Source organism: Eurypyga helias, unplaced genomic scaffold (assembly GCF_000690775.1).
Source record: "Eurypyga helias isolate BGI_N326 unplaced genomic scaffold, ASM69077v1 scaffold13372, whole genome shotgun sequence".
Taxonomy (NCBI): Eukaryota; Metazoa; Chordata; class Aves; order Eurypygiformes; family Eurypygidae; genus Eurypyga; species Eurypyga helias.
Genome location: NW_010237897.1, coordinates 337 through 19094, shown reverse-complemented (window position 1 = coordinate 19094; position 18758 = coordinate 337). Strand labels below are relative to the sequence as shown.

The window sequence follows — 18758 nt, the reverse complement described above, 5'->3', positions numbered from 1 at the left end:
CCCTGCTGGGAGGGGGTCCCAAGCCATAAACGAACAGGGAAAGGGGTTTCCCGTAGCAAAGAGGGCCTGAGCTTGGGGACCCCAGAGAAGAAGGGGGAGTAGTGGGTCCCAGGGTTAGGCTTAGCCATGGTGTGCGGGCTCTTGAATGACATATACAGGGTGAAAGGCGCTGGCATGAACATGCTGGTCAGTCTGGGGGTGTGGAGCAGAAATCTGGGTCCAAGGGGAGTCCGGCATCCCAAAGCCAGGCAGAGAAGCTGTGATGCTGCTGAGAGCGCTCTGCGGGTGCTTGTGCAGGGCACGCTAACGGCGAGGGGGATCGCATATCGCAGCCCCGGCGGCATCTGCTCCGTTCCCTGCCGTGAAGAAATCCCCATGCCTGCGCTTGCAACCGCACCGAGATGTAAGGCACAGCAAAGGCTTTCCCTGCTACGCTCGCTGCTCCGAAGGCCAGTGCTGGGCAGATTAACAAAATCCGCACGAAGCAGCAATTGCAGAGAGCTTTCTGTCTTCAGCAGTGTGAAATGAAGGGGGTCAGGTGCACCACTGGTGCAATGCAAGTGGGTGAAGACACAGCCGGGATGGGCTTGGCCAGAGCTGGCTGTTAGGCTGAAGAAGAGGTCTCCTGAGAAAGTCCTGATTCTCTGCCCAAAACTCAACAGCCCTGTGTGGTAAAACCCTGAAGGATAGCTATTTCTGTACGAGAAAGTATCCTAAACCTTTGACGTTGCAAGGCAGGAACATGGAATGTCCAGAATAACTCTCCCCTGATGCAGATGACTGGCTGAAAAGTATTTCCAGTGTAAAACTGATTAAGACACGGTGCATGTAAAATGCTTCTTTTGTCTTGTGTTTCAGCCCCCGGAGCCATCCGCCCAGTCTCTCCATGCCTGTAGCCAGCAAGGTGAGTGTGCCAGCCTGTTACTGCTCGTTTGGGCGATGTTTGTGTTTGTGGATCGTGTCTGACGTTGTTTGCTTATTTGGGAATCTCTCTTGTGCTGCTCCAGAGTGAAAATTCATCCCTGTGGTATTTTTAGCTTATTTTTCTAAGGAAAGAAGCAGATGTGATTGGGTACTTTCGCTCTCCCTCTGTAACCTCTGAATTCATTTGTCCTTTCAATGGAATTTGTCCCAGGGGTTGAAGTTTCCTACATACAAAGTTTCTACATGCTTTGTAAAAATAAATGGTGGGGTAGAGGCCATCAGCATCCCGACTACAGACAAAGCCAGTAAATTCGCCCCACGCTATACATTGCAGAATCCACACAGGATGTTGTCACAGGAAACAGCTTTGTAATTTTGCTGCTCAGAGAATGTCTCTGTTCTGATCCTCCCAGGAGGCTTGGGGAGATGTTTTTTGGGTTTTTTCCTTCTGTTAAATAGGTGATTCCTGCTTTTTCTGGAAACAGCACACAGGGAGGTTTGTCCCTGTTATTCTGTCCTTGTTTTTATTGTTGTGTAAAAGTTTTAATGCCCTTTGATTTTTCTTTTTAATAATTTGAAAATTCCTGAGCAGTTCAGGAGCCATCCTAGAACCCTCCAGGGGCAGAAATAGTGACTTTGTCAAAAACTGCCCTGAAGAAGCTATGTTGGTCTTTCAGTGCCATCCTTATTATGTCCGAGGGGGCTGGAGTCTGAAAGCCCACCATGCTCGGCAGGGACAGCCCATCTTACGGCCTGCAATGCTTTGTTTGCTCTCATCTGATCTTTGTTATTGGGCCTAGAACAGCTTTGTTCCTTTTCAGTAGCAGCCTTCGCAGTTGTGGGCAGTTGGTGTCTTTTTTATCTTTGCCACTTCCTCAAATCAGACAGCAAACGTGGGTTTATTTGCTGTCACCACAGGGCTTGCGTACACGGAGAGCTGGGAGGAGCAGGGGGGATGCGGGCAGGGCTGGGGCTCCTCTCGAGTGAACAGCAAGGTGCTTGTGACCTTGAGGTGTGGTGCTGGGACTAACTGGTACCACACCATGTGTGATTCTGGGCATGCATCTCCTTCTAGGAGCTGGTAAGTATTTACAGCCAGACGGGTCTCATGTGGGGCAGCGTTGGTGTTGCTACCTGCCACCGCCGTGGTGGTCGCTAGCAGAGCTGTGGGTGTGGGGATTAATCCAAGAGTTGTGGTTTCCATTCTTCAGAAGGCTGAGTTAAATATGTAGTTTCAGGTGTTTGACAGAGTTCAGAAATTTTTGCTCAAGTCATGTAGTGAATTTTGTCCTGTGGATGGCAGGGAGATCACTGGAGCCCTTCAGCAGCAGCCTGGCTAAGTTGTGGTGTGCCGTGGTTTAACCTGGGCTCAGAGTAAAATGCTGCTCAGCCACTTGCTCACCTCCCCCCCGCCCCCAAACACCAGAAAGTTGGAAGAAAAGACAAGGAAGCTCGTAAAGTTGAGATAAGAACTAGTTAATAAATATAACTGGAAGTTATAGCGATACTACTACTACTAAGTGACTAAAATAATAACCAATAGAACGAATTATACAATTGCTCACCACCCGCTGACCGACACACAGCCATGTCCTGCGAAGTGAAGAGTCTGACCCCCAGGGTGACAACCTGACTGGGACAAAAACCAGCTGACCTTCCAGCCCACTAACAAATGAACCCACCCCACAGCAGCTAACGACCCAGCTGTCTTAACGACACTCCCCATTCCCCCCCAGGCTACCTCCCACCTAAGAACTGTGCATGTGTACTGAGCCTGCCGAACTGTGGGGTGAAACAAACACTCCCTGGTACCACGGGATGAAACAAACACCCTGGGCCAGCTGTCTGCGCTGCGGAGAAAATGAACTCTTTCCTGCCCCAAACCAGCACAGGTGTAAGGAGGGGGTGGTTTGGACCTTGCGCTTGTCCCTGTTGGCAGCTGTGGCATTTGCCACCTGAAATGGTTTTCCTGCTTTCTTGCGCCTTTCAGCATAAGATCCACTCTTGAATCTGAAAATGCAGAAACTACCTGGAAGGCAGATTGCTTTTCCCCTTGGAACGATCTTTTCCCCGTGCTAAGAGCCACCGGTGGAAGTAAGTGAAGAGGATTCTTGGTCAGATGTGACTGATAAGTGGAATGTGAGCAGTTCAGGAAATTTAATGTCCCACTGCAGAAGCCTGGGAATTCACAGCATTCAGCTCTGACTCTCGGGGAAGTCTTTGGGAAGAGCTGTGGACGCCTAAACAGAGCTGTAAGGAGCAATGGCTTAACTGAGGAACCCAGTTTCCAAAGACAGGGCAAAAAGTGACTCCCTGAAGATGCTAGCTGGAGTTCCTTTGGTGCGCTAAAGGAGAGGGGTTTGGAGCTGGTCTGATGCGGTGTGAAATTAACTGTCACAACAAAATGATAAGCCGGGGGCCCTATTTCCAAAATGTCTTGATGTAAAACTATTTTTTTTTCTTTTTTAGTAGCAAGGAGGAATCAAATGGGAAAGTTGAGATGCCAGCTTTGAAATGAAAAGCTGGGTGCTGTGCAACCTCCCTGAATTCCCAGTTCCCAGGTTTCCTTGTGTAATTAGACCCTAGCCGTGTACTTTTACTTGTGTAAAAAGAGCCAAGCTCTTAGGGTCGTTTCTGGCAACTACAGATGGTCCTTTCCCTGTTCTGTGCCTTACAAGCATGATGGTGTTTGGGCCATCCTGAGGGTAACTTGGTTTAAAGATAGCGTCATTGTTTAAAGGGCAACAGTTGATGCTCGTCCTTTTTGCTACCCCCTTCTGAACGCGACTGTTGTGTTCCCTCAGCGCTTCTCTCATCATGAGTTCTGAATTAAACGTTCCGGTGGATCCTTCCACTCCTGCTTGCTGCTCTGAACCTGGCACAAAAGGCATGGATTATCGGGACTGGGTCCGGCGCAGCTATCTGGAACTGGTCACGTCAAACCACCACTCCGTTCAGGCCCTTTCGTGGAGAAAGTTGTACCTGAGCCGAGCCAAACTGAAAGCTTCCAGCAGGACCTCTGCTCTGCTCTCTGGATTTGCAATGGTATGTGCACTTTGTAGCAATGCTTTCTGGATTGTGAAGGTTTTGGTTCTGTAAAATCATCTGCTGACCAGTGTTTTTCTCCTGTGAAGAAGCAGGACATGCTGTTGTTTTCTGTAGAGGCAGGAGGCGTCTGCCTGGGGGCTTCTGCTTGGCTGCTGCAGTGTTTGAGGCTGTCTCCCTCCAGGCAGCACGGATACACGAGCTGCCTAACAGTCAACCCAAATCAGCCCTTTAAAAATCCTAATCCCCTACCTGAAAACGATCCTAAGAGCTCACCAGTGTTACTAAACAACACAGGAGCTGGGCTGTCCTCTGGCCCCGAAGCCAACCATCACTGGCTGCCTTTGCGCGAGGTTGCACTTGCGTGTGGAGCTCCTCCGGGCCCCTGTGGTTCTGAGCATTATCTTAATTTCTGTATGTGTTTTTTCAGGTCACAGTGCCTAAAATAAGGTGGAGGCTGGGTCACAGTCTGCCAGAGCAAAGTTTGCATAGCGTGACTGGGGAGATCGTGTTATACGCTGAGGTGTGACAAGGGGCCTTGCGGCCTCAGACCTGGTGTCAGAGGACTCTGTAGCCTGAAGGGAGCCAAACCTTGGTATATTTTTGTCAGTGCTGCCTATTGGGAATAATCCCTGAGACTCGCTGTGCTCCGTGCAGTGCTTGGGCGTTATCTGGAAGCTATCTGCGTAGGTCAAAACCACGTCAGGGAGCGAGCAAATAAACAAGATGGAGACAGCGGCCCAGTGCTCGGCCCTCTCCAGGCCGTGGTGTTAGCAAAACACAGCTGTGCTCTGTCGGTGTGAGCTTCTTCATCGCCCTGCTGGTTTTTGCTTACTGGGAGTGAGAATTGAAACCTGCTTGGGGGAGGTTTTCTGCTCAGGAAATGGGCAGGTCTGGTTGTTCCTGAGGTCTGTCAGCTGAACGCAGAGAGACAGAGGGCAGCGCCTGGGTGAGCGGGATCTGGTGTGGGGATGTTGCATCCTGCAGCTCAGGAGCTGGGGGCGGAGGACAGGTCTCAGGAACTCTCCAGGATAGCTTTCCTTGCTTTGTTTTAGCTTCTTCCACTGTTCTTTTTTCCTCCCCCAATCCCCCAGAACGTGAATCATCTGTATAACACCACAACAGTCTGTTTGGGATGACAAAGCTGGTCGCCCAAAGTGAAGGTGGAAGCAGATGCAAGCAGGGAGTTAAGTGGGAGCAGGCTGCAGGGGAGAGAGGGTGCTTGGTCGCTTTGCGATTCCTCTCCGCTCGCTGACTGCGTGCGTGTGATGCCTGTAAAAGCTCTTCACACAGCGTATGTTGGTTTGCAACCAAGCTGTGCCGAAATGGCAGAAGGTACCTCCTTGTTTTGAGAAAGTTGAGTGCTCTCCCGTGCATTTCTTTCGCTCAGAAGCTTTCTTACTTTAAAAATCAGCTCGTGTGCTTGCCCTTCGTGCCTCTGGGTTACTGGAGTTGTGTGTTAGTCGCTCGTGACTGCTCTCTTTAACATGATTATTAAATTATGGCTTTGCAGTGTTGTGAACTCGTGCTCTGTCTAGGCAGCGTGGTTATACAAGCAGGTGGCTGTGCCGGGGTGTGCTGTCGCTGGCATGGCTGGGACTCGGGGAGGGGGGTTGCAGCCCACCCACGCTGCAGGGCTGAACCACGGATCTGAAAATAAAGCGTGCCTTCTCCACTCGCCCAACAGAAAGTTGCTGGAAGTCCTTGGCAAACACACAAAATCAACCATTTGACTTCTATTCTCTTTAAACTGTTTTAAATGCAAGTCAAGTAAACACATAGGTATAAGTGGTGTTAATTATACACCAGCTTAACATAGTAAGTAAACCTGAAATCAGTAACTGTCAGAAATAAAATATTTTGCAATAAGGAATTCTCTTTATTTAGCAAGCTTTTTTCCCAGCTGGTCATGATGGACCTTCCAGGGAAAGCTGAGGTATCTATTCCTACTGGTTATTTCTCCACTGGTAATCTGGCAGGCAGGTATTTGGTACACGGATGTTTACTCTCTAATAAGAGGATCTATTTGGCAATTGATGAAAGTAGAGAAGTTATTTAGACTTAAATAGTTTCCCTGAAGCCCTGTGTGTATTCAACTATGTAAACAAATGTCATACAGGGCTTGGCTGTGCTTTATTTACTTCCTTGTCAGCGTGTTTGATCCAAGGCTGTTCTATACTGGCTGAAAATTATTACGAGCTGATGGATATTTAATCAACAGGCAGTGGCTTTGACCCAGCTCCTTCTGGACAGGCTGCAGAATCATGCCAGCCTTCCTCATTACTCGATGCTCTCTCCGGTATTTCTGGCAGGGATGGGCAGATCAGGAGGATGTGAGTCCTTCCCAGTGCCAGGTCTGTGGGTAGGTGGGCTGCTGCATTTGTCCCCAGGAGACAGCAGATAAAGGAGATTTAGAGGGAGCTTAGAAAGCCTCCTTAACAATCTCCCTGGTGGAAATGAGACTGCTAGTCAGTCTTCTAGATACCTGTCCAATTGCTACAGGATATGTATTTGATTTATTAAAACAAAAGAAATCCAACAGATCTACTGGAGTGATTGTTTTTAGCGGTTGCCAAACCATCTGTGTGAATGTAGCATGGTTTATGTTAAGCCATTTGTCATCCTTTTGCCTCATACTGTCTGTCCTGGCTGAAATCTCTCAAGATGAGCATCTTTGTGGTGGACAGTTTGAGCTATACTGGTCTAATAAAACCATAAGTGCATCTAATTTGGTTGCAGTTTAATTCTAAAATGTTCCGAGTACTTGGTCCTTCAGCAAACCTGTGAGTGTGGAATTCAACAGTGATTCCCAAGCTTAAAATTAAGCCTGTGCCAAGATATTCTGCAGCTCGGCAGAGCGCCGAGGGCCTTGCAAAGTCAAGCCCTTGATACCTTGGCTTCTGGGAAGAGGTTACAATAAAAGGGGCTGTTAACAGGGAAGAGTATAATTGTATCAAACGTGACATTAATAGTTTTACAGAGTAAGCAGCATATTTAATGATTTTTAAATGGGTTATGTCAGCTTGTCCTCTTTCTCTTATCCCGGTCAGAGAATGACATGACAGCCTGTACGGGGTAAAGCGATGAGAGCTCGCTCACCTTTCCAGCGCTTGTTCGGGTTAAATGAGCTGTTTTTCTGCCTTGCTGCCCTATCTAGATTGTTGATGTTTTTCCCTGAAATACCTCTTACTGAGCCATCAGTCAGTGTTAAAAATTCATCACATCGCACAGCTGAAGCTAGCCCTAGGGAATAGGTTAGTCTGGGAGGAAACACCCAATTAGCTGAAAAGTGCTGTTCATGCGAAGGATAACAAGTAAAAATTGATATGTTGACATCATCGGGCTTTCAGCTTTATATTAAAGCTATAAATTGAACATGCAGGTGCAATTCCTTTTCAGCTTGCTGAATACCGTGTCTCTGGGTGTTAGAGCACCCAGTAATGAAGACTCTACCTGCAGCTTTGCCTGGCCGATAGCGCGTGACTGGCAACCACAGCACTGTACAAATTCACTGTCCAGCAGAGAATAAGCCCGATCTCCTCGAATCGATACAGGGGCATCTGCAAAGAGAACATATGCCAGGCAAGGTGGCACGTGTTTTAATTAAATGGACCGTGCCATGGATGGTGAAGCTAATGCTGGGTTAGTATTTTCTCTGCTCTACAGCAAGAACTGCTGTTAACTGCATAGAGGAACCTTTCAAAAACAAACAAACAAAAAGGTACAAACCCCACATGTTAATAATTAGAAGAAAAGGCCGTGAATGTCCAAGAACTGCCATGATAGTGACTCTAATATCCTTAAATAGTTGCTGTAGGTATCAAATCTAGACTTGGAGAGCTTGACCATTTGCGGCCCCAAATGTGTTCAGACTTGACTGTGACCCCCCTCGCTGGGGCTGCTGAGGGGTTCAGGGTACACGCAGATACAGCAGCAGTCATGCCAACATAGGCACTTCCTTCCATCCCCTTTAATCCTTTTCTGGGGTTGCCCGCAGGGAGAACGTTAGCATACCCCTAATCTTCCCGTGCCTAAATAACACTATGAACCTGCACTGTTCACGCTGGAATAGTTGTTATTCTACAGAGCCCAGAACTGCTGCTCAGAGGAGATCTCGTGGCAAGTCTGGATGCCGTTGACAGGGTGTCTGTTCTGTAAAATCTATCCGTGCCCCAGAATCGAGCTGCTTGTGCCAAGTTTCCCTTCTTGTGACGGTCTTTGAGAGGCACTGCCCTGACGCAGGCGCCCGAGCATCGCCTTCTCCGTCCCTCAATGCGCCTGGCGAGCTGTCCCGTGCTGGAGCAGCAGGTCGCCCAGGATCCCCAGGGGTTTTGCCTGCTTCCAGGCAAGCTGCTATCTCTGCAAGTCATGAAGTGCAGCTGCAGATCCCAGCGAGCTGCTCGAGAGGAATGTCGGATTGTCTTGTCCACTGGTTTTGTGGCTTCTCTTAGCACGGGGTTTCTGCAGCCAGTTTGGTGGCGATGCCACGCAGAAATCCTTGTGCTATTTTCCTTCACAGGTAGATTAAGAAATTTGACAAGTTCTGTGCTAAACCAGTTAATGGGCCTGTACTGGGACTCCAGATCTGATGTCAGAAGAGCCCCTTGCTCTTATTCTGCTTGTTAAGCTTTATTTGATTAAAACAATAATAAAAAAATAAGGCTTTAGAGACTTGCTATACGACAGCTCTTGTTTTGAGGAGAGAGTCCTATCCGAGTCGTTGAACACACCCATAAGCCAGTAGCTGTCCACTTCTGCTGAGTGTATCAGTAAGTTATTAGCTCTCAAGGGAAAAATTTGGGGATATAAATAACTTGTATCTGGGCCTATTTGTAATAAAAACAAACGTATGATGTTCTGAGAATAGCAGGTTCCTATTTTAACTATGGACTAACTTAAACTGTAAGGAGGCTTGCATGCTTCCCGGGGGGGGTGGTGACACCTTGCTGGCCGCGGGCCACGAGGGCTGCTTGCTTTTGCTTTTCTTCACGTGCCAGATGCGTCGGCTTCCTGCACCGCAGCCGCGAGCGGAAGGAGAAGGTGTGATGGGCGGGCGGGCTAGCAGGCTGTCAGCTGCCTCCGAGCTCCACTTGCTGCCTAATGACTTCCTTCTGCTCTGCGTTCGGCTTGACGCCGTTCATATGGCTCGCAGTTGCAAGGAGAGAGCTGTTATTTCAGAGAGCTACGGCGCAGAAATGTCTGCGTAAGCCTCCAGAAAGGCCAAGCTGCACTGCATGCGTGTTTTCATGGGAAATGGGAATGATCCATCGCGGCTGCCGTTCTACAAAGCGCTTGAGTGTGTGCTTGACCTCAGGTGCTCTTCCTGAATAAGATGCTTTCCTGGATGAAAGCCTTGAAAAGTGGAAAACTAGCAGCTGTTGACAAGCTTTTTGTTCCTTTCCCTCAGGTTGCCATGGTGGAGGTGCAGCTGGAGATGCAGTACAAGTACCCCCAGATGCTGCTGATCGCTTTCAGTGCCTGCACGACAGTGCTGGTGGCCGTTCATCTCTTCGCCCTTCTCATCAGCACCTGCATTCTGCCGAACGTGGAAGCGGTGAGCAACATCCACAACCTGAACTCCATCAGCGAGTCCCCGCACGAGCGCATGCACCCCTACATCGAGCTGGCGTGGGGCTTCTCCACCGTCTTAGGGATCCTCCTTTTCCTGGCGGAAGTCGTGCTCCTCTGCTGGATAAAATTTCTGCCGGTGGGCTCCATCCTGAAAAATGAGACCAGCAACGCGGAGAAGCCCAGCGGCCACGCGGGTTGGCAGTCGGCGCTGGTCTCCACCATCATCATGGTCCCAGTGGGGCTGATTTTTGTCGTCTTCACCATTCACTTCTACCGCTCGTTGGTGCGGCACAAAACGGAGCGCCACAACCGAGAGATCGAAGAGCTTCACAAACTGAAAGTGCAGTTAGACGGGCATGACAGAGGCATGCAGGTAGTGTGACAGAGAGGCAGAAGCTGCTTCCAGCCAATCCGCTCGGCTAAGGCTAAGAGCAAAATACCTGGTTTGCTAGTTGGTGAGGCACACCAGTGATGGATTGTCTTGAGGCTTAAATACCTAAACGCTAGTCGCCTGCCATATGTAGCTGTGGGTTCTAGTGCTGTTTCAGATGCTGAGGTCTCCGGCCTGTTTCTGGTCGTACACACTTGCATACTTGAGTCAACACTGCCATGGAGTTCAAGGTCAAAACATCATCTACCTTAACATCGGTTCAGGTAGCCAAAAATCTGTGTTTCACAAACGCAATATTCTGTTGCCAAGAGTAAAGCCACATCAGCTGTCCAAAAAGCCAGTGTGTGTGTAGGACCTGGCTTCTGTGTCAGAACTCCCTGGCTGTCAGTGCAGCAGCAATTCGCTGGCAGCTCGTTTCTAGAGCTGAGCTGGTTAATGAGGGTATCTGCATCTGACTTGAGGACATCCAAGGAAGCACAACAGAAACTGTGTTGATCACCTTTGTTCCAAAGCAAGTGTTCCATAAATACATAACCAGAAAGAAATCAGCCTTAGGTTTTATGTTGTTGTTTGTTGGCTCTTTCTTTTTTTTTTCTTGCTATTCCTTACTCTGTATTTTTACAGCTGGGGAGGTAGAATTTTGAATTGGAGGAGGCTGGGAAGTTCTGTCGTACTTTCTTCAGCAGCATCTGTCACTTCAGATTGAATGAATGCCAAGATCATCTGGGGTTTTTCCCAATAAGAGGCAAGGTGCCCAGGGAAGGCTTACAGGTGTTTTAAGAAGGACATTCTTAGAACAGTGACAGGGAATTCAATGAGACAAAACTTTTAAGGCCTGGAAAGGCAAGTTTTGAGGAGGTAAGGAGCGACAGCATATAGCATATTGTAGAAATCTGTTGCTGTGTCTTCATTTATGTATTGTTGCAATGTCTTTGCCTGGTTTGCTGGAGAGAACAAGCCCCAGTCCTGCGTATTTCATCAGTTGTTTAGGGTTTTTTTTGTCAGCTGTAGCATTTGTCTGTCAAAAATGAACACTTCCTGCTCCCTTCACCAGAACAGGCAACTCCTCTGGTGGAACCTAGAGCTGTGCTGGTGAGTCTGACGGAGCTGGATCCAGCGGGAGAGCTGTGTGCCATTAAAGAGCTATCACGTTTCATTTGAGCTGTCTAGTTTTTTTCAGCAGCAGAGAAAATGACACTTGCATGTCTGTATGGCTTAGCAAGGGAAACTTGTAAATTCTGTAGCATCCTCTTGGGTGAAAACTTCTGTAAAAATGATTTTGTGATTTATGGTAACTTTGTGGAGGGACAAGAGTGTTTTGCAACCATCAACTCTTTTAAGGGAAAGTAATGCTTTCTTACACACGGGGCCGAAAGAAGCATAAGCTCGTTTTTTTGGCCCTGATCCTGTGCTGATTTCCTGCTCTGTGCTGAAACGTTGCAGTTTCAGAGTCTCCCAGGCCTTATAGGTTTCTGAAATCATTAAGCTTGTTTGTAATGTTCTATTTAACCCTGGTCCCCTATTCCACTGGGATTTGAGAAATCTAATGGCAATGTATTACATGTCAGCTTCCCAGAATGGAGAGTACATGCAAGTCCCAGTGCAGCAGGGTGAGACTATCCCTATTTTCCTCTCTGGTGAGGGCCCTGGGAACCCAACTCTTGTTTACATGTGAGTTTGAGCGTCGCTGAACAAGTTGCTTAGCACTTTGTCTGTGCCTTTCATCTGTTGTTCTTGCTGCAGTTGGCATGTACCAGATTGGCTGGTGTGCAGCAAAGAATATCATCTTTGTGTGCTAAAAGAGTAGTCTGTGCTTACGGACCACGCAAAAAATAAGGAGTGTCCTCCAGGAAGTGGGTGGTCATGAAATTCATACGATCTCGCCAGGAGTCTGCCCTCTCGCCCTCCTCTTTTTACCATAATAAAAATTAAAGGTTTATACAACAAAATCAGAGTTGAGTTTTCTGCCAAGTATTACATGTGTAAGCTCTTCCACCAACAAAATTTCTATGGTGAGGCCAGAGCCAGAGCAGATAGGATGAATCTCTCATGTGTGCTTTGCACTCTCCTTTAACGTCAGTACTAATAGGACTCTGCGTGCTGTGGAGCTCAGGAGGTTGTTGGGGAACTTACTGAGCCATTTTTGAAACTTAAAAAAACCCCAAAGTTTCACAGTGTGCATACAGTGCTGCGAAAGCGGTGCAGTCGGCTTGGAAACAGCCAAATCATTCATTTAACCCTTTGCAAATGTAATAAACTACAGCAAACGGAGAAATGCAGCAGAAACTGTGCTTTGATTTTTGTAGAATGACTTGGTGAGGCTTTGCTGGGATTGGATAAGTCTCAAGGCAGCGCGTCTGTGACTGGAGTGGGATCGCCTTACTCCAGCGGGAGTCTGAGGTACGGATTGGGATGGTGTCCCGAGGGTGAATGCACTCAGAATAATAACGTGCTTTCCCACCTTTGCTTGTAGCCTTGTTTCTTATGTCTCTCCGGACACCGAGTTCTCCCTTCGACAAGAAGCCCATGGGAGTATTTTCCTCTTTGACTCTGGTGTCTGGGATCTCTCTACGTTCCCCATCACCTTCGTGCTGTGACTCCTCTGCCTTTGCAACAACAGCATTTTCTTGTCTTGCTCCTGCCTCTCTTCCTCCAACTTGTTTACGTTTTCACCGCTGTTGGGTCCAGACGTGTTGCGGAAAGGCTGCCTGTGGCATCGGCCACGGCAGCTCCTCCGTAAAGGAGTAGGGCTGTTGTACTTGTCCAGATGGGTGTTTCTGCGCTACAGCACCAGAAAATCCTCCCTCCTTCTGCCCCTGTGGCTGTCAGCAGGGTTGTCATCAGTCAAGCATGGAGATGCCTGCCTTTCCACACCATCGCTGGTGTCCCAGCAGGGCTGGCAGCGTGCTGTGTCGCGTCCGGGTTTGCCTGCTGGTGCCTGGCCACATCTGTCCTGTGCTGTAGCATCTCTGTCATTCCTGAGGTGTCTCTCATTCCTGGGATCTCCCGAATTTTGCATGGCTCCGTTGCTGTGGTGCCTGCAGAGGGATGCTTCCCCCAAGAGCCCTACCCTCAGGCTGGGACGTGCACCAAGGATCTCCCCTGATGTGTGTTCGCTTTCTGGCCCAGCCTTGAGCACAAGGATGCTGTAGTTTGGGGTGGCTGTTGCCCTGGTTTTCAGTTCCCTTGGGCTGTGACTCTCTGAACCAGTTATTGCCTTGTTTGGGCCATTTCTCCAACTTCTGCAGTGAGGTTCACCGCAGGGGACAGCCATGATCTCACTCCAGCGCCCTGAGTCTTCCTTCAGATTTTTTTGGGACATTTTTTGCCCAGCAGAAAAATGCCCCTGGAGGCTCCAGTGCCGGAGGGACCCTGCTTGCTCACCCCAACGCAGGGAAGGAACTGTCAAGGATGGGTACAGCCCTGATTTGTATTGCTCCTGGGCACCTGCCTTGGTTTAGGACTCGTTTTTCTCCTTCCCTCGTTAGCAGGAGTCAAGGCTGGGCAGGAATGTGAGACAGAGGGAGCTGCCGGAGCTGGAGCAGTATCAGGTTCTCCCTTTGCTACGGTTAGTGGCAACGCTTACTCTGCGAGCTCCCTATTTTTAACGTTGCCCTGGGGCAGGCCTGGCTCTGGTCGCTGCCGCCCTCGTGTTTCGGTGGATATGTGACCCTCGAGGAGGCTTTATGAGCGGGGCAGATGGAGAAGATGTTGGATTTGCCAGCCTGGGCCTGACCCACGTGATGGATGAAAGCGATGCCGTGCGAGAGCCTCGGGTGGAGCGTGCTCTGCGGTAAGCACTCGGATATGTGGAAGTGTTTATAGAGACGGGTGCAGCTGCGGAGCGAACATCCTTCGGTTCCCTGGTGCTGGGACTGGGGGACGGGCAATCCCAGCTCGCACGGGGATGGAGACACAGGGTGCAGGCTGGCTGCGGGACTGGTTGCTTGCACTTCATTCTCCTCTCGCCTCTCCATGGCTTTCCTGCGTCATTCCTCAACTCTTCCTGCCATAAAACAAACAAACCAAAGGCCTAGGAGTTTCCCTGCTGCTGTAGCTTCGTTATCTTCTAAATCTTGTTGCATCAACTTTTCAGTTTCCGCAATAACTCCCCCCAAGGCTGCAACCTCAGATCCAGGTCCCGGCACCACTGAGCCGGCGCGGTTACTGTCGGATTAACCTCTCGATGGCTGTCTCCTCGGTACCCATGGCAAAGCAAGCGGTTTCAGTCATTCCTGGCTGGCTGAATTTGGGGAGCATTCCTGTCAGTACCTGTGTGCACGACTGGGAGCTCACCTTCCCCCCAGGGTGGTAACAGTGACGAGTGCCAAGTGGTAGGAGGGAAAAAAAAGCCCCAATATTTGTATTTTAGCTTTGCCTATTCTTGTTTTCTCTCTGCATGATCAATATTTAATACAGAACGATGAGTGTATCAGTTACTGTCCAGCTGTGTGAGAGAAACTGGATAAACTTGCTAAGTTTTACGCTTCTTGCTGATTTCAGACTGATTTTTTTAAGAGGCAGCTCAAGTCCTCCAGCATCCTCTATGGGTTAACTTGGGTTTTGCCTTTTTTTTTTAAAAAAGCTTGGTCAGATGTTATCCTTCTCCTTTGAAAAGACACAAACAGATAACAATTAGATGTGTTTCCTTTTAATGAGGGTCTGGTTCTTGGCATGTTTTACGAGTGCTGAACTTGGTTAAGGAGATCAACAGCTGGTACAGGAATTCCTATAACATGAAGACCATTAAAGCTTGTCTTGCATTAATACTGCTGGCATAGTGGCCAACGTTATTTTTAAGAGCTAATTAATGAAGATTACAACCTCTTCATACTTTCCTCAGATTTCTATGATATTTGACAGTCCAAACCAATAGTTAATGTTCTGCAGTGCTACAATTCTGGCTTTTGGGGAGAGAATGTACATAAAGCTTTAGAAAGTAAAACGGAACCGATGGGGGTGCGATTGCATTTTGATCAAAGATGGTGCCCAAGAGGCTGTTTAGCAGGTGAAAAATGTCAGAAAACAAACACAGCAGTGACTGTGTAGCGACTAGGTTAAGTTTTGGACTTCAAAAACATCTAGACAAACCCTCAGCTTTTGGCTTAGTATTTAATTACTTGCATTTTTTCAAACTGAAGATATCAACTGGGAAGAGCTGGAATTTTCTGGCAAGAACAGCAGCTTCCCGTATAGTTCAATCGAGGCAGAAGAATTCAGCTAACAAATGCAGAGCACAAAATGAACTGAGATTGTGTATCTTGTTCCTGTGGCACTCTGATTCATCCAAAGCCATCGTCTGTTGTCACTGCGGAGAGAATGAAACAGCAGGTACGCGCCCAGAAAGTGTTTTAACAGGCTGAGAGCACAATATAAATCTGAAAGGGAGCGTTGGAAGTGAGGGCCAAGCATTAATGGAGATACGTGAGTGCCGCAGTTGGCTGCGCGAAGAGCAGATTGCTGGAGAGGCTCAGTACTGAAAGGGCGAGGAGGATGTGGGCTCGGCGCTGGCTTTATCTGTGAAAGCCTGCCCTGCGTTTCCTCCGGTGGGCTGCCAGCCGTCTCCTCCTGCTTGGCCGAAGGTCCCCTGCTCCGGCGGCAGCTCCTGGGGACATCACGCTCTACCGAGCGCCGCGGACACCAGCGGCACGGTGCTGGTCGCACCAGTCCAACGGAAAAAGCTTAGGAACCGCTATTTTGAGAGCACAAGGCCCCGCTTTTGGGAGTGAGCTGGAGAAGTTGCAGCCTATGAGAAATTCCCTGGGATAAAGCTGGCTGTGAGCGAGCATGGCCTGCCTGTTGTGGTGTGTTGGCTGGCTGCGTGTGCAGTGGCAGGTTTCCGTCAGAGTTAGAATGAAACTCTGACTGCCGAAACCGCCGCTGGAGCATGTAGGTGATGCTCAGCAGCCGGTCTGGATGGAGGTTTGGGGTTAGCACTGCCCATGGAAACCCTGCTCGTGGGGCACTGTTGGAATTATCACATGGATGTCTGCAACTGTTTAAATACTGGGCTGAACTGGAATTGGTTCATCGCAGCCACGAAGGACTGTAGTTTGATCTGTGAGCTTCAACTGATAAAAATACACCCTGGTTCAGCCAGCTGATTTCGAGTAGCTGTTTTGCTGGGCGAAGAGCTCCCTCTGCCACCGTGCTGCTGGCACGAGTGCTTGACTATACGCTAAACCTTCGTGCCAAGGAAGTACTTCCAGGGCAGGACACACCAGCCACACAGGGACACCGAGATCTGAGGTATAAATGTGCCCCTTTTCCTTACCAACTAAAACGGGGCGGCGTGGTGAAGTGTTGGATTACCGCTGTGAGTGCAACCGTGCTGAATGGTTTTGATGGCATAACTGTGTTTATTAAAGGATCACACCTCTTCCACGGCCCAACTTCATTTTCAAGAGCACAGAAGTTTGTTCAGGGGAGACAGATGGCCTCAAATCAGCTTCTGCTACAAACAACTACTTGAATCTTAGGTACGAGGCATGATTCAAACCTGACTGCTGGAGGTGCCAAGAAAAAAAATGAGAGCCGCCAGTGCTGCAGTCTGTTGCCCAGCTTATTCCCAAAATCAGAGTCTTGCAACTGAGGGTTGACAGCAGGGTTCAGAGATGACAAATCATCAGGAAGCAACGCGGTCTGTGCAAGTCTTCGGCCTGAACTCCGTCCAAGCTGTCCCTGTGAAGAGTCGATATCGGCCCTCTGCAAGCGCTGCTCTTTGGTCCCAGAAGATATAGGTCACACGGAGTATTTATGATTAATCCTCACTGTTAGAGCATGAATCTTCAGCAAAGATAATTACTTTAATTAGCTCTCAGTGTGTTGGACTGTCTGTGGAGAGATGGGTGCGTAGCCTCCACCCCTGGAGAGCTGATCTCTAAAGGATGCGTCTGAAGTGAGGGAGAAGAGCGTGGTGTCCTTAGGGCACAGTGCAACGCCAAAAGCAGTGGGACAGCACCGAGTGCAGGCTGGGAGGGGTTAAAAATCTGCTGCAGGGCTTGGGCTGAATCTGTGCCAAGGGCTGTGTGATACTCAGCTCAGTTGACTGACACTATATTTCTTTCTTAGGTTAATTATTTAAAAAGTGGCTCTTTAGTTGTTGCATTTTGTTACAATACAGCTAATGAACAGCTCACCTCCAACTTGTAACAGCTCCCCTGCCCAGGAGAGTTCAAAGAAACGCGCAGCCCACCCCTTCCTCGCCCTTTGTTTGCTGTCCCCACCTGGTTCCTTACACCCGCCGCAGAAATAAACAGAGTTGTACAAATCCAGCACTTTTATTTTTCAGATTTCCAAACAGAATGCAAATTCTGGCTTCCTCTTGCTGATCACACTGGTCTTCCTTGAAATGACAGCGCTATTTCTAGCAGTTCTTTGCCCAGCTCCTCGTGCCTTCCCCCGGCGCTGAACTCCGCAGAGAGCTCCCGGAATGTGACGCAGACTCGGCGGCGCTCTATGTGCTTGCGGTGAATCGCGTGTTTCCACCTGTACCGGGCGTCACCGTACAGCACCACCAGAGACCTCCGGGGTAAGGGAATGGCAACAGTCACCTCTTGACTTGGAACAAGCCTGGGGGGTAAAAGGTGACCGATTCCCTCTTCGCCTGAATTTTTGCATGCTGACGTCGGCGTAAAAGGTCCAGAGGGACTTAATTCCCCGTTTTCTTTACTGCAAGTGGGAAATAATTGGATACTGTCCCCTGAATCACAAGACATAGATAGCACAGTTTTTGAGAGCAAGTTTAAGCTAACCAGACGCTCTCCCCAGAGCCACCAGTCGTCAAAATGGGGGTCGATGGCAGAGCCTCTTGCTGGCGTGTAGTCCAGGTTGCATTGTTCGACAGGTAAGAAATCACCTAGTATGCAGCAGGCCTTCATCTGCGCCACAAGCCTCTGGCTAAAACTTGGCAAACCGGTAAAGCTGCCAGCTTTCAGCCTTTGTTTCTTGAAGTTCACTTTGGGTCCGTAGTCCTGTTGGAAAAGAAGAGGGGGAACAAGCTAGTGTTATTGAAGAATCTAGGACAAGTCTTTCTGGAGAGGCTGTGATCCCTACGGGGCTTGCAGTCCAGTCTCTGAGTTCTGTTCTTATCTCCTCCAGAGACCTGCTCACCAGGTTGCAAAAGGACTCAGTGAAGCTACATTAATCTCTCTGGAATTAGATTTCTCACCTGCAAAGTAAAACCAAACCACCCGCTTCCTTAGCCTGGAGATTGTGCGAACTTTAATGCCTGAACGCGCACTGTTAAATACTGCTTGTTGTAACTATTGTGTAATTTTGCAATAAGTTGACTTCAATTACAAGTAATCCTTGCAATTGATTTCAGGAAAATGTTTCAAAGGAAAACATTTAATGAAACATCTAAATATTTTGGTGTTTAACTGAAAACAGCTTTCCTTTTCCAGAAGGATCCAAGAACAAATGTGCTTCTGAAGTCAAACCTGTTTCTTTCGGCCAGACTGTGAGGGTTTCCAGTCGTCTCGATCCATCAGTTCAACTATCTCAGATTCTTCATCTTCGCTAATGAACTCCTCTGTGAGGAACACCCCTGGAAACGGGAATGCCCAGCCAGCAAATTCCGAGTGCTCATTTCCTTTAGCTAGTCCTGTGGCTGGACAGTAAGTGAAATTATCTTCTCCCTGCGAAAATAACAATGGAGAAGAAAAAAAAATTAGTGGGAGGAAAACTTATTGAGATAAGGTATTTCCACGATTTACCCCTGCAGCCCTGATGCTGCAGCATGAAAACGGTCTGTACAGGATTCCTGTAGATGTGAGAATTTTACAGCTGCTTTTGGGGAACCACTCCCCCCTGCTTTCGTTTTAAC

General features: G+C 48.7%; 2 protein-coding genes across 2 annotated transcripts; one reads left to right on the top strand and one right to left on the bottom strand.

Annotated features, from left to right (window-relative positions):
* Nucleotides 1–3741: 3741 nt before the first annotated feature.
* ORAI2 (ORAI calcium release-activated calcium modulator 2) lies at nucleotides 3742–9922 on the top strand. The gene is made up of 2 exons (XM_010147645.1): nucleotides 3742–3969; nucleotides 9377–9922. Exons 1-2 carry the CDS (start codon nucleotides 3742–3744, stop codon nucleotides 9920–9922), a joined length of 774 nt encoding a protein of 257 aa, XP_010145947.1.
* A 7340-nt stretch (nucleotides 9923–17262) lies between these two features.
* On the bottom strand, nucleotides 17263–18570 carry ALKBH4 (alkB, alkylation repair homolog 4 (E. coli); the record flags this gene model as incomplete). Its single annotated transcript, XM_010147646.1, has 3 exons — nucleotides 17263–17552; nucleotides 17604–17904; nucleotides 18373–18570. Coding segments are annotated over 3 exons (789 nt in total), but the record flags the coding sequence as incomplete, so codon positions are not given.
* Between the last annotated feature and the right edge of the window lie 188 nt (nucleotides 18571–18758).